This window comes from Gavialis gangeticus, unplaced genomic scaffold, assembly GCF_001723915.1.
Source record: "Gavialis gangeticus isolate Ggan-Ray unplaced genomic scaffold, GavGan_comp1, whole genome shotgun sequence".
NCBI lineage: Eukaryota > Metazoa > Chordata > Crocodylia > Gavialidae > Gavialis > Gavialis gangeticus.
This window is the reverse complement of record NW_017729020.1, coordinates 7463864-7477288: the sequence shown is the minus strand read 5'-3', so window position 1 is coordinate 7477288 and position 13425 is coordinate 7463864. Positions and strand designations below refer to the sequence as shown.

At 49.5% G+C, this 13425-nt stretch overlaps 1 protein-coding gene across 5 annotated transcripts in view; it reads right to left on the bottom strand.

Moving 5' to 3' along the window:
- Positions 1-12757, bottom strand: part of LOC109295554 (prolactin-releasing peptide receptor-like) — a 23168-nt gene extending 10411 nt beyond the window's left edge. Inside the window, exons 1-3 of one of the 5 annotated variants that reach the window (XM_019514481.1) lie at positions 3373-3731; positions 2680-2884; positions 1927-2370 (exon numbers count right to left, since the gene is read on the bottom strand). In XM_019514481.1, the coding sequence (XP_019370026.1) occupies positions 1927-2345 (419 nt within the window). In that variant the 5' untranslated portion in view covers positions 2346-2370; positions 2680-2884; positions 3373-3731. Of the gene's footprint in view, positions 1-1926; positions 2885-3372; positions 3732-5266; positions 5462-9540; positions 9650-12671 lie in introns of those variants that run through there. The other 4 variants (XM_019514480.1, XM_019514479.1, XM_019514478.1 and 1 more) reach the window with 4 other exon arrangements.
- Positions 12758-13425: the final 668 nt, after the last annotated feature.

Here is a 13425-nt window from a genome sequence, read left to right as displayed (position 1 = left end):
TGCTGCGTCACTCACCTCCCTGGAGAACATCTGTCCAAACTTCCTTGGACACTTTCTTTAAGAAAGCAGACAAGACTCCAGACAAACCTGTAGCCAAGACTCCTGAGAAGACTCCAGCCAAGAACCCTTCAAAAAGTCCAACCAAGGGCCCTTCAAAAAGTCCAAAGTCACCTCAAAGAAGTCCTTCCAAATCAATATGATTGCTATTAACAATATAAATATATTAATGTAGCTATATTACTCATCTATAATTGATCGAGTACAAAATTCTGGGGTATTTTTGGTGAAAATACAGTATCGGGCCTTGGTTCAGGAACCAATCCCCCATTTATAACATTGTTTCTTATGAGAAAATTGGTTCCGAGTTACAACGTTTCAACTTAAGATGTGGTTTTCAGCAACCAATTGTGTCATAAGTCTGAGGACTGCCTGTAGATATATAGCTTGCAGTAACTCAGCTGTGTGATCAAAGGCTACCGTGCCACTGTTTGCGCTAAGGTATTTCTCTGATATTGCTCTACCCTGTACCCTATTCCAAAGCTACTCCTTATAACCAATAAAGTTCTCCTCTGTACCTACCTAGCATGGGAGACTTATTGGGAGAGGGTCTAAATTATGCCTTCGGGGTCCCCTTGGTTCAGCTGACTAAGGGAGACCGCTATTGGTGCTTCAGACTGAGGGAAGCACCCCAAGTTCTTGCAGTGGTTCAGATACCCCTCAAGGATGACTAGGTCTGTATTTTCCAAGAGGCAGACCCTGGGTGATGGCAACGTTACCACCAGGCTTTCAGGTGTACTCCAGGAAGGGAGTTGGCCAGATGTGAGGCACCCCTAGGGAGGCACTCGGAGCCTGGAAGGTGGCCAAACACAGTGAGGTGGATGGCTCGATGCAGGAGCGCCCACTACGGGCCTGCCACAATGACCCAGCCACTATCCACTGATTATATCTCATCTAGGATATCTGAGGGGCAAGAAGTCATCAGCACCTCACAGCATGCTTCATGTAGGCTGACAGGAGCTTGCCATGCTTCCCAAGCTAGGGCAGGAGTGCCTCCTGCGTGCCCTGGGTAGTGCTTTTGGTAAGCCAAGCCATGGGGCTGCTGCTGCTTCCCACAAGCAGATGAGCCTGTGCTCTCCTGGGATTCTCCTGAGGCGGCTGAAAGTTAGCTAGCACAGAACTGTCTATTAAAGGCAGCAGGGGAGAAACCACAAGGCAGAATTTCTACTTCCAGCTGCCTCTTTAAACAACTTCAAACACGCTCTGTCTTAGAAACCACATCACTGGAAATGCTTCTGCAATAATTGGCCCTCCTGGGCTTGTCATCATGTGGGCAGAGATGGAGTTACAAGAGCGTGCTCGGCCTCTGTGTGATCTCACTTGGGAATGCTGCGGAGAGGGGATGTAAGACTGAGGATACCCGAGCCAAGCTGACCAAGAGCAGGCTCTAGGAAGGGGATGCAGCTCAGGGGACTGGAAGGGGGATAAAAGGAGGAGGGAGGGAGTGAACAGAGAGAGCTGTGGTGCAGTGCTAGTAATGCTGCTCTAGCATGCTCCTTCACAGAGTAAAACAAAGCGCTTTACAAACAGCCCCTTGCACTCTACATAGTTGCCCTCACAGCACTGGAGAAAATGATGCACAGACAGACATGTGCCCCTTGCTCCCATGTCAGTGCCAAAATCCAAACAGTATACTTCAATATACACTATGCAATGTAGGGAAAAGGGGAAAAAAACCCACTGCTGTAAACAGCCCTCTCCTGAAAAGCTAAATCCTGAGGCTAGAAAATGGGTCAGAGCAAAATCACAGACAGCGATAGCAGCAATTTCAGGAATTAATGTTTACAATTGTGAGGCCAATTCATTTCTAAACAAACCCTCCATCCCGCATCACACAAGAGAAAGACGCTGGCTAGAAGCTGTACTTACCTATCTACGGCAATGGCAGTGAGCGTGAAGACGGACACGTAGACAGTCATGGGCTGCATCAGGAACACAAAGTAACAAAGAAACTTCCCGAAGATCCAGCCTTGCGGGTTGAAGGCGTAGGCCAGGGTAAAAGGGACGCATGTAGCACACATCAGCATGTCTGAGAAAGCCAGGTTCCCGATGAAGAAGTTGGTGACATTGTGCATCTTCTTGGTCTTGCAGATGACATAAAGGAGAAGATAGTTGCCAAAGATGCCAATCAGTACCACTAGGGTGTAGCATGGGATGATGAGGGGTTTGAAGGACTGGATGAGCTGGACACCTGTAAACTGGGAGCTGGAATTGGAGCTGTTCTTGAGGATGATTTCATAGATGCTGTCATTGCCTGGGACGCTGTCCCAATTTTTGATGGGTTCCATGAGTCACAGTCAACTAGGAATCAAGCTTAGAGAAGAGCAGACGGGTTAGCACTAGTGACCCTAATTACGAGATCAAGATCATGATTTCATACATTTGCTGTTCTGAAACAGTAGTGTGTGTGCATACCATTTCTGATCAAGCCTTCTGTGGGCACCTATTTTGGATGAATTGACAGTCCTCACCAGGTAAAAAAGTCCCTGTAAAACTGTGACCTGTTACTCTGATTCAGTGTCTCAGCTTTGCAAAGATTTTCCAGAAGTACTTGTGTACGTGAATGTTTATTTGGGTATAATCCTACCGATGCAACTCTGTTCTACACTTCATGGGTCATACCTTGAGATTAAATAGACATGTCTTCTTGGTATATCATTTTTTCATTTCTTGCGTGTGCTTCAGCTCCCACGGGCCTTCATACTGAGATGGTTTCCATATACCTCAGGCCCAATCCTTTAGCCTCCTTTTAAGCCAGGCTTCCTTAGAATTGCTTTCTCCATTTCATTTTTCCTGCTGAACTGGAACAGTTTTGCTGTACAGGTTCCTGGAAAAAGGGATGGGAAATAAGAGGTAGCACAAGTAGAGTCCTGCTCTGACAACAGGAGAATTTGGGGACTGCCGAGGAGAGGTAGCTACATTCCCAAATGTACAAATCAGTAAAAAGATTAGTACAAGAGTTTTACAGAATTTCACACGGAGGAACATATTCTGGCTATAAATAAATGACCCAGTAAGAATGTAAATGTTTCCCTGCAGTGAAAAAAACTGCAGCCCCTTGTTAATACGTGAGAGCTAGCAGATGAAACCCATTAGAAACAGACTGTGAATCTTACTACAATGCTAATCTTACTCTCAAGTATAGGTCGAAGAAAGCAAACTAACCAGAGACACAGCAACATTTTCATTTTGAAAATTCTCTTATGCCTAATTTAAGCAGCTGTTAGTAACACGGGCAAAAACATCTGTTTAAAACTGCAGCGTTATTATTTTAGCAATGTCCCTTCTAGACTAAGCATTGCATGGCACTTTCACCTTCACTAAGCATCCAGCTGATGGGAATGTGAACATCATCTTGAAAGAGAAAGAGGAGGGAAATAGTAGCTGAACCAAAACAAATATTTTCTGGTGCTTACGGAGGGAAAAAAACCAGCAACACCAAAAATGATGCTACTTTCAGCTTTTGACTAAAAAGCCTGTGCTCCAGTACTTTGCTAATCCCCTTTCCTAACCCAAATGATCAGCCTCTTTTTGCAAAAGAAATCAAGTGGCCCTAGGCACTAGGCAGCCTTTCCTTTTCACTCAACTCGGGCAATTCACAAAAAATACCGCAGCTTGGTCCTGTGAGTTCAATGGTAAAAACCTCTTTACTTCCAACAGGACCAACAGTTAGTCCGCTGTGCTGGAGGGAGGGGTCTAAGTTGATGGACACAGGGTTCAATTAGTTTTGAAATACAAAACCCTGTGTGTCACTCCCAGTATTTGTATCTCTCTAGGACACTTTTTAGACTCCAGGCAGACCCTGGTAGATTCAAGGCACCCCTTGAAAAACGTCAGCTTTTCATTTTCAGGTGATTTGGGGGTTATAGGAAAATACTAGAGCAATTTCTTCTCTTGTCAAGAACTCAGAAAGACCACAACAGCTCAGAATGTTTCAACACCGTGGATTGTCTTTGAATCTACTGCGTTCATTTTGTGCCCCGTGTCTGCACAGTGCTAAAACTACACGGCAGGCTGTGACACCCCTGAAAGGAACTCAGGGCACCCTAGGATGTCGGCATGGCACTGTGGTTGGGATTCACTGCTCTAGGGGTCTCGTCCAGGAAACGCCTAGCATTTTGCCACCTGGAAAGAGCACTGATCCCCATAGAGTTTGTGCCCTGAGAACTGGGCCTGTTACTGGAGAGCACAAGCAACTCTTTTCTAGAGACTGCCCGTGTCGCCATAGGTCAGAGGCAATTACTGGATGCCTACTGCTATTCAGACTGACGGCACACAAGTGCATCCCAGGCTCAGCAGTTTTCTGCAGGATGTTTTTCCTCCATAAAGCACCTTCAAATACACTTCACTCGAAGCTTAGCTAGCATCCACCTCCCAGCCTTCAGTCGCAGACCATCCGTGAGCTTCTAAATAAAGTACCCTATCTCTCCCTTGCCCGGCCGTCTTAATTTCTCTGCATGGCAGGTATTGTGGTACTCTGTAAGTCTCTATGGAAAGTCTTGTCTAAAGCAACAAAATAGCAAACAGTATTTTTTAAATAGACTTTGGAAGCACCCAATAGAACTGAACAGAGAATGCTGTCTTTGCCCTAGAGTCTGACAGGATAACTCAAAGCACCTACAGAAAGCTTGTCGTAGCACCGAGATTTAGATTAATTGCTACTGATTCCTCTTGGTTTCATCTGTATTCAACAGTTCAGGAGAGGAGCACTTTGAAACAGATGAAGCTTTCCCTGAATGAAGTTGCCATCAATAATACATGGCTTAAAGTATATTTTGTTTTTTGAACCTGCAGAGAAGTAATGCATTTTACATTACAGATACCTTCACAAGGCTTATCCTTCTGCTCCTGGATAAGTCTCCAAATGGGAGCTTTGGGGAGGAGCTGGCTGGCTAAGCGCTGTGAATGTAAAATTGTTCCTTGAACTATTGGTATAGCAGTCCTTGCTTCCTTCTAAATAACCAACAGGCTCACCCCTCTTCCCGCACTTCCCATGCACCAAGGGCACTTTTACAACAGACGCACCCTGAGTCAAGTGCAAAGCCATGGTTGCAGCCCAGCAGCATCTGACGATGGACTCGTTCCTGCCTGGGCACTGTTCCTGTGCAGTACACATACAGCGGGGTTACATTTAAAAGAACAAGAAAAAAAAACTGCTTGCAAGCCCATTTAATCTGCAGACAACAGAAAGACAGGCTTCTGTACTGACCTAGTGCAGAGCAGGGTCCAGGTGGAAGCACAGATAGGCTTGGCTCGTGGTATCTGGAACCGTATTGATTCCTACAGGGGTTTGGATGTGCGGGAGCACAGAAGATTCAGGCTGCTCTCTCGTCCTTTGGGGCTCTGTATTCCAACTATGCTCATTTCTGCCTGCTGAACTTAATGAGATCCCTACTGCCAACCCTCGCGCCCCCTCTACCGGCTGCTGCCTCTCTCTGCTACTGTATTCAGCAAGGGGCTTGATTTCTTTATGCAACTGTCAGTCAGAAGTAGCTCCTTTGAAGCTAGCAGGGAATGAGTGAAAAGTCCAGGCTGGAGCCCTCGGTTCAGTAGGACCACAGCCCCTTTTAGCCTGGAGCTCGTGGGGGTTTCTATCACGCGCCAAAAGCAGTGAACAAGGTCTATTACGGCTTGAGACTGGTTGAAGATGCAGCTTAGATATAGCCCCCCGTGTCCTACTATTGTAACCGTTGCATCAAATTCCTCATTCTTCCGAGACAGGCTGCTACAATCAGTCAGAGCGAAGGTTAAAAACTCCTCTGTGTGCATTTCCCAAAATGGAAAATAAAACCAGCTACTGTTTCATGGAGGCAACAGGTAATAGATTCTGGGAGTAAGGTTCTTTAACTCCTCCGTTACCCCTATTATTCACAGAATCATAGAAAATGAGGGTTGGAAGGGACCTCAGGAGGTCATCTTGTCCAAACCCCTGCTTAAAGCAGGAACCTCCCCAACTAGATCATCCCAGCCAAGGCTTTGTCCAGCCAGGCCTTCACAACCTCCAAGGATGGAGATTTCACCTCTGTAGGTAACCCATTCCCATGCTTCACCACCCCCCAAGTGAGAGAGTTATTCCTGACATTCACCCTAAACCTCCCTTGCTGCAACGTGAACCCATTGCTCCTTGTTCTGTCATCTGGCTTCACTGAGAACAGTCCAGCTCCATCCTATTCCTGTGATGTGGGTACATTCCTTTTCCATGTGGAGCATAGGGCACGTTCTTGACAGTTGTCCAAATTCCTGACAAATTAAGCTAGAGAGCCAGTTTCTGTACAGAACCTCCCACTCAGGTCTCTCCCTGGTGCATCTCTGCCATTACAGTTTTCAGATAGGAATTTTGGGCACTGGGTCACTTATTGCTAGTGATGTGCTTCCATTACCACCAGCAGGTGCTGGCGAATGACTTCCACGCTCTGAAAGGGTCTCCACTCTCAGACAAGACAACAGATTCTCTGACTCATGGCAGGCCCCTGTCCAACCTGCTGTCTAGGAAGTATTATCCAAGCACTATGCCCATCCGGTCTAAATTGTAACCAGCCTTATGCATGCAGCTCTCTTTTCTTGGAAAATTTCATTCCATAATGGGTGCATCTCCACGTGCAATTAGTGCAGAGTAGTAAACTCTGGTGCAGTTCATGCTGGAGTTTATTTGTCCTGAGCACAGTGTTTACACATGTGCCTGGGACCACAGCACATTGAGCTGGAGCAAAGCAGCCTTGGGCTGGCAGGGGTCAGCCCCAGGCCCTGGGTGGGGGCATCAGGTGGCAGAGGGGCTGGCTGGGGCACGAGGGTGCTACTGCGAGGGGTTGGCTGGCAGGCAGCCCCCATACTGAGGCATCCTCATGCCCAAGTCAGTCATGGTCACTGTCTACACATGCATTTTGGGACACTTAATGACTCTGCCGTAGGATTGGACTCGTCTCAGATAAGTGGAGTTAATTAATTTACTGCACCCTAATATGGGTGCAGGTGTAGATGGTGACGCTTTACTGCAGAGCAAATAAGTCAACTCAACAGTAAAGTGCATGTGTAGAGATGCATGTGTGCAGTATCTGCAGGAGACCCAGCGCCTTAACTGAGAGGCAGAATCTGCGCAGGAGACAACTTTCCTTATTACTGCTAAGCCATGCAGGAAGGAGACAGAGCTGTACAGTACCTGCCTCATTCAGCTCCCTACCCCAGCAGGACACAAGGGCTTCCTTCCCCATTTCTGTCTATTGGTGCGAGAAGTGGGCACTGCACAGTGCAGAATCCACAGGCTCACTGAGGCAGGCGAGGTTAGCGCAAGAGAAGCATGGCCAACAGCTTTTCTCTTTGCTAGGGGTTCATCTGCATCACCATTGCATTTGCATTCCCTGTGTTCATGACAAAATGATGAATTGCCTTCACGTAACAAATCTCCAGACAATCAAGTTATTCTCTCCCTCTCTCTCTCTCTCTTTTTTTTTTTTCCCTCAAACAGGCACCACTTCCTACCTCCAGTCTCAGCCTATTTCACTTTGCAAAGTGCTTTGGTTACCAGCTGTGTGAGAGACTCCACGTAAAATAAACAGGCATTCATCTCTGAGCAGATGCAGAAATCTCTTGGTGTTACTTACGTTACCTATGTCCCTGTGTGTATACAGATTTAATCATCCTGAAATACTTTGCAAGCCCAGACAGAGATACTGGACAGCTCTAGAGGGATCAGCCCCTCCTGGCAGGTGCACAGTGCTCTTCAGCCCAGTACCTGAGTGTCTCATAGTCATTCACTAATGAGATGCTTGTGCTACCCCTGAATGGCAGGGCAATGACATGATCCCTGTTTATGGTAGGAGAGCTAAGGTGCAGGGCAGATCTAGAGAATTTAGGGCATGCTGTACAAACATACAGCAAGGGAGGGTGGAGAGGACAGGGCTGAAAAGGCTGCCGCTCCAGGCCCTGAGTGCACTGGTTGATAAGCTCCTACCAGCTGGGAAAGGAGAGAGCCACAGGTTTAGACTTTCAGCAGGAAAAGAGGGAGCAACGGAAGAAACCTTCCTGACGGCATCACACAAGCCTGGATCCCAAGGCATCCCGCACTGCATGGAGTCATTTACGCCAGTGGAAGCCAACTTGGCCAGACTGCCCAAGGGGCAGCTGACCCTGCACAATCCACGTGGTCTCTGGCCTCATCCTCCAGGGGCCAACACTCAGAATCATGAAGGAATCAGCTGGCAGGGGCCCACGGAGGTCACGTCTAGTCCCCCCCACCCCCTGCTCAGTCTAAATTATTCCAGCCAAACACATGTCTAACCTGTTCTTAAACACGTTGGGAACAAACCCTCACATGCAACTATGAGGCACAGTGCCTGATGCATCAAAAGCTCCCTTAAACCTTCCCCAGGTAAAGTACGGGGCCAAAAGCCAGGAAGGAGTTTTGTTACAACACTCTCAAGAGGTCCAAGGAAGATGGAGAGGACTTCTCTGCTAAGCACCCATGGGGGATCCGCCTCCCCTCTCCAGTTCCATGGCAGCCAGCAGCCGCGAGAGCCCAGGTGCTGCCCCTCTGCTCCGGATCGGACCCGAGGGCGCAGGGCAAGACAGCCCTCCCTGATCCCCAGAGCCATGCACCTCGCCCGCTTGCTTGTTTGGCTTGCTTCAGCTGTTTCCATGGTGTTGAGGATCTTCTATTAATTAGCTGCCTGTTGCCATAGTTATATCAAAGTACTCCATGATGTGCTGTCACATAAGAGGGAGCATCAACTCTGGGCCCAAGGACCCCGAACAAGGTCATTAGAAATAAGAAAAACAACGTGTGGGAGACAGCTGGCCACTCTGCCAGTCTGGGGCTGCAGCTCAAAGCCGTGGCCTGTTGTCTAGGTGGGGGAGGCTTGGAAATGGAGAGGGCCGTGCTGCTGTCGCGTGGATTATCATTGACATACCAGAGAAAAAGACCCCATCAGGGCATGTGACCGCAGCCAGGAACTGGAGAGTCTTAATCCCAGTTCTGCCAGTGACTCACTCCATGGCGAGGCCAGTGTCACTTTGCAGCTCCGTGTACCTCTGTCTACCCACCTCCACCAAGTAGATGTTAAGACTGGAGACAGCCATAGCACTAACCTCTTGCATTTACCTCTCAATAAAGGGCATCAACTCTGGCTGAAAGCCAGTCATCCCGCACCTGCCAGGCTGCTACTTTGGAGCCTGATGCTCCAGTACTTGAGTTTTTTGTGATACTTTTTACCGGACCAGCTGTAGAGTTGGGAGAGAAGTTAGACACAAAAGGGCCTTTCCTCAGGTCCTGAAAGGTGGTCCAGCATCTCTCCTAACTCTACAGCTGGCCCAGTAGGATATCTCCAGAAAACCCTCACCTCTCAAATGTTTCCTGGACCATCAGGGCTACGATACCGCAACCATGCTAGTACCAACATGCCTTTCAGCACCTCCTTTGCTGACCAGAACCTGGGCGCAGCAATATGGGTGTGATGGCACACTGGGCAAAGACCTGGGCTTGGCATTTACCTCGGAGGGTGGAAGCTCTTCTTAGCTTATTGCCAGTGAGTTTCACAGCCCAGGCCTGGCTCAGGGATGGGTTTGTGTCCTGCTGCGAGGGCTGACGTTCCATCGTTTTAAGGGCAGGTGGCTGTTGGAGGAGACATCGGGAGCGTTAATTAGTTAGCACTGGCAAGCTGCTCCAGAAAATGATGGTGCCGTTGCACCACTAAACAATTTTTACTGTCCCACGGTTCCTCTCAGCTGCTTCTCACCCTCTAATTGTCATTGCTAAATGAAGATGTTTTTTGAATGAGGCAAAGACGTGACCCTAGCAGGGCCAGCACATGTGGGCACATCCACACCACCACCCTGTCACACCCAGGACTGCCACCTAGACTGAAGTCCTGCCCCTTGCTTCCAATTTGCATGCACCCAGGGAGAGCAGACAGCCCGAGTGCATGCCCCGATGCCACCCTTGGGCTCCTGCCATGTCTGTACAGCCCAGCCTGGGGACTTCAATACCAGATACTAGCTTGGCAGGGCTGGAGGACCCAAAAAGGGTTGGTGCTGGGAATGACACAAGGGGAAAAATCAAACCTAGCTAGGTCCCACAGCCCCAAGTAGCGTGCCCATGTGAGGCCAGTTGGACAGTGAAGCTACCTGCCTCCCAGCCTGATTCCTACCATTCCTTTGGTGTCTAGATACTGGGTGCTGTATATCAATATATCCCTGCCTGAAAGAACTTAGTGCCACCTCCACAAAGGTATTGAGGTACCAAGCTCCTGTTTCGTTGATCTGGCCCATAGACAAGGCTAAGGGGGAGGAGAGAGGAAGAACTGCAATCCCCATCTTAGAGCTGGGGGCTCCTCTGTGTGTCTAAAACTACCAGCGGGGTGGAGTACAAGTGACCACAAACAACTGCACGGGGCACTCAGCCACGGCTGCCTGCTTTGTAACGAGACTAATGCAGCCCTAAAGGGGGGGGGCACCCCTTTCGGGTAGTCTCCTCTAACACCGCTGCAGCCCCACAAACCAGGCTCTGATCCTCACCAAAGAGCTCTCAGGTGCATGAAGGAACCGCAGGAAGAGATTAGTCCCCAGATGCGATTGCAGCAGCTTTGGAGACAGCCAGGCAGCACAGCTCAGATTGCTGTTGTTTGGAACCATCTGTGAGACCGGAAAAACTTTAATGAGAAAAAGCAAGCCCTGGCGTCACCAGCCTGGCCGTCATCAAGACTGGGCTCAGGTGGAGCTGGCAGCGGGAGCCTGAGAGCACAGACTTGTCCACATTACTGATGTTGATGCCAGTGCCGTGTCATCAAGGCTGGTGCTCAGCCTCTCGGCACACGCATCCTGCCCCCCTGCCCCAGGGTTAAAACACACAGTGCCCCACTTCTGCTTTCCCTGCCGAGCCCTGACATGAGCTCTGCATTTCCCAGGCAGAGCTGGTAATGTGCAGCTCAAGAGCCACCGAACCCTGGCCTCCTTACAGAAATGCCCATGCTGAACCTCTCTGCGCTGAGCTGCTGGGCAGTGCCCACTGTCCTCCTCCCACCGTGACTCCCACACTCTTGTTCTTGGATATAATCTAAACAGCTACACAGGCTAGAGTGGTGGCAGACAACAGAACAAGGAGGAATAGTCTCAAGTTTAGCAAGGGAAGTTTAGGTTAGATGTTACGAAAATCTCTCTCATGAGAAGGGTGGCAAAGCACTGGAACAGGTTACCCAGAGTGGTTGTGGAGTCTCCATCCCTGGAGGGCTTTAAGACTTGGGTAGACAAAACTTTGGCTGGGATGATATAGCTGGGGATGGTCCTGCTTTGAGCAGGGGGTTGGACTAGATGTGACCTCCTGAGGTCCCTTCTAGCCCTCATTTTCTATGACTCTATGATTAACGCCTGTTCAGGACTCTCAGAGTCAAGGCCTCATTCCCCAGTGCCTAGCACCCATGCAGCTATTTATGCCTGAGCTGGTGGGTGGAAAATGCTGCCACTGTTGTCAGCCTTTGGGAGCAATTTACACCTGTTCTGCACTCACTTCTAGGGTGATCCTGTGCAGGGCAGTGGGGAGCCAGGTGCCCTGCCTTGGACCATGGGGGTCTGGCACTGGGGAGAAGGTGCCTTTGTCTCAGATTCTCATTTCTGCTAAGACACCTTTCACTTCTTCAGTAGCATCAGCCAATGCAACTTAGATGCACATCATTTACAATGAGGTGGAAGAGAAGCACCTGGGAGGCCAGCCACCCAGCGGCACAGAGCAGCTGAGCCCCAGAAATAACAAGAATGGGGAGACTGTATCAGGAACAAGGGGGGACACAGAGTCATAGAAAATGAGGGCTGGACGGGACCTCAGGAGGCCACATCTAGTCCAACCCCCTGCCCAAAGCAGGACCAGCCCCAGCTAGATCATCCCAGCCAAGGCTTTATCTAGCCAGGTCTTAAAAACCTTCAAGGATGGCACTCTCACAACCTCTCTAGGTGGCCTGTTCCAGTGCTTTTCTACCCTTCTAATGAGAAAGTTTTTTCCTAATATCCAACCTCAACTTCCCTTGCTGCAACTGGAGCCCACTGCTGCTTGTTCTGTCATCTGCCCCCACTGAGAACAGTTCAGCTCCAGCTCCAGCCTCTTTTGAGCCTTCCTTCAGGGAGTTGAAGGCTGCTATCAAATCCCTTCTCAGTCTTCTCTTCTCCAAACTAAGTAAGCCCAGGTCCCTCAGCCTCTCCTCAGAAGTCATGTGCCCCAGCCCCTCAACCACTTCCATTGTCCTGCCATATGTCGAATGGCTGGAGCCCCACTGCCAAGTGCGTAGCTCCCAGTAGTACCCCCAGACACCAGCTACTCCAACCACTGCCTCTGCGGCCCTGGCAACAGACAGCCTGCAGCCCCTTATAGCATGGCAGTGTTTTGCTGTGCACAGTACAACCCACTGCTCTCTGAAGAACTCCAATTTCAAAGGTCCTTGTTTAGAACAACACACAGAAAGAGCCCTTAATGGCTCAAAGCAGCGGATGATGCTGGAGAATAGGAAAACAGCCCCCAAGTAAATATAATGGGTTCCCAGCTGGCTTGGGATGTGTTTTGTAAGCTTCATTATCTTGTGCTCTCTCAACACCTTGAGGACTTCAAGAGGCCATCATACAAATTCACTGGCACTGACCTTCTGCTTCTTTTCTTCCTGGATTTCTTTGTACGGCTTAATCCATGCTCAGCAAGATGTCCTCGTACAGCCACTGCACCAAGCAGTGTGCACGGCATTCAGGACGGTTTTCAATTAGCAGCACGTTGCATTCCTGCCTTGCAAATGAAAAGAAAGATGCGTATTAGCATTACCTGAGCTTCCTGGATGGCTGGCTCCTTCTCCAGAGCTCAGTGCTGGCCAAGTGTGCTCATGTGATTCATGTCACAGTCCTGCCCACAGGGCTTAGCAAAGATCAAGGGGGGCCACGGCGCTGATGCACAACAGAGACAGCCCTTGTCCTGACAGCCGGAGTGGGCCCTGCATGGGAGTGGAAACAGAGGCACGAAGCCAAAGGGTCACCAACAGCCACTTTGGTCCCTACCCAGGGCCCCATTCACAGGACCAGCCTGCTCATGTATGGTCTCTCAGCTGCAGTGGTCAGGTAATAAGAAACAGAGGTGGGACCAAGGGGAGAAGGTGGCGGCAAAATCTCTTTGGAGGAGCAGAGCCCATCCCCAAGGACAGAGAGAAGATGATGCGAGAGCCAGGATTGAGACCTTCCTGTGGGAGTGGAGGATGTCCAGTAGAGCAAAGGTACCATCCTCTGCCTCCAGGCATGCACCGGCCCCCAATAATGAGGGCCAGAAGGAAACATCCCTGCAGCCAGGTTCATCCTCTTTTGCTCCTTTAGAGGTTTTTGAACCAACCCCAAAACAGCTGGCCCTGGTCATGG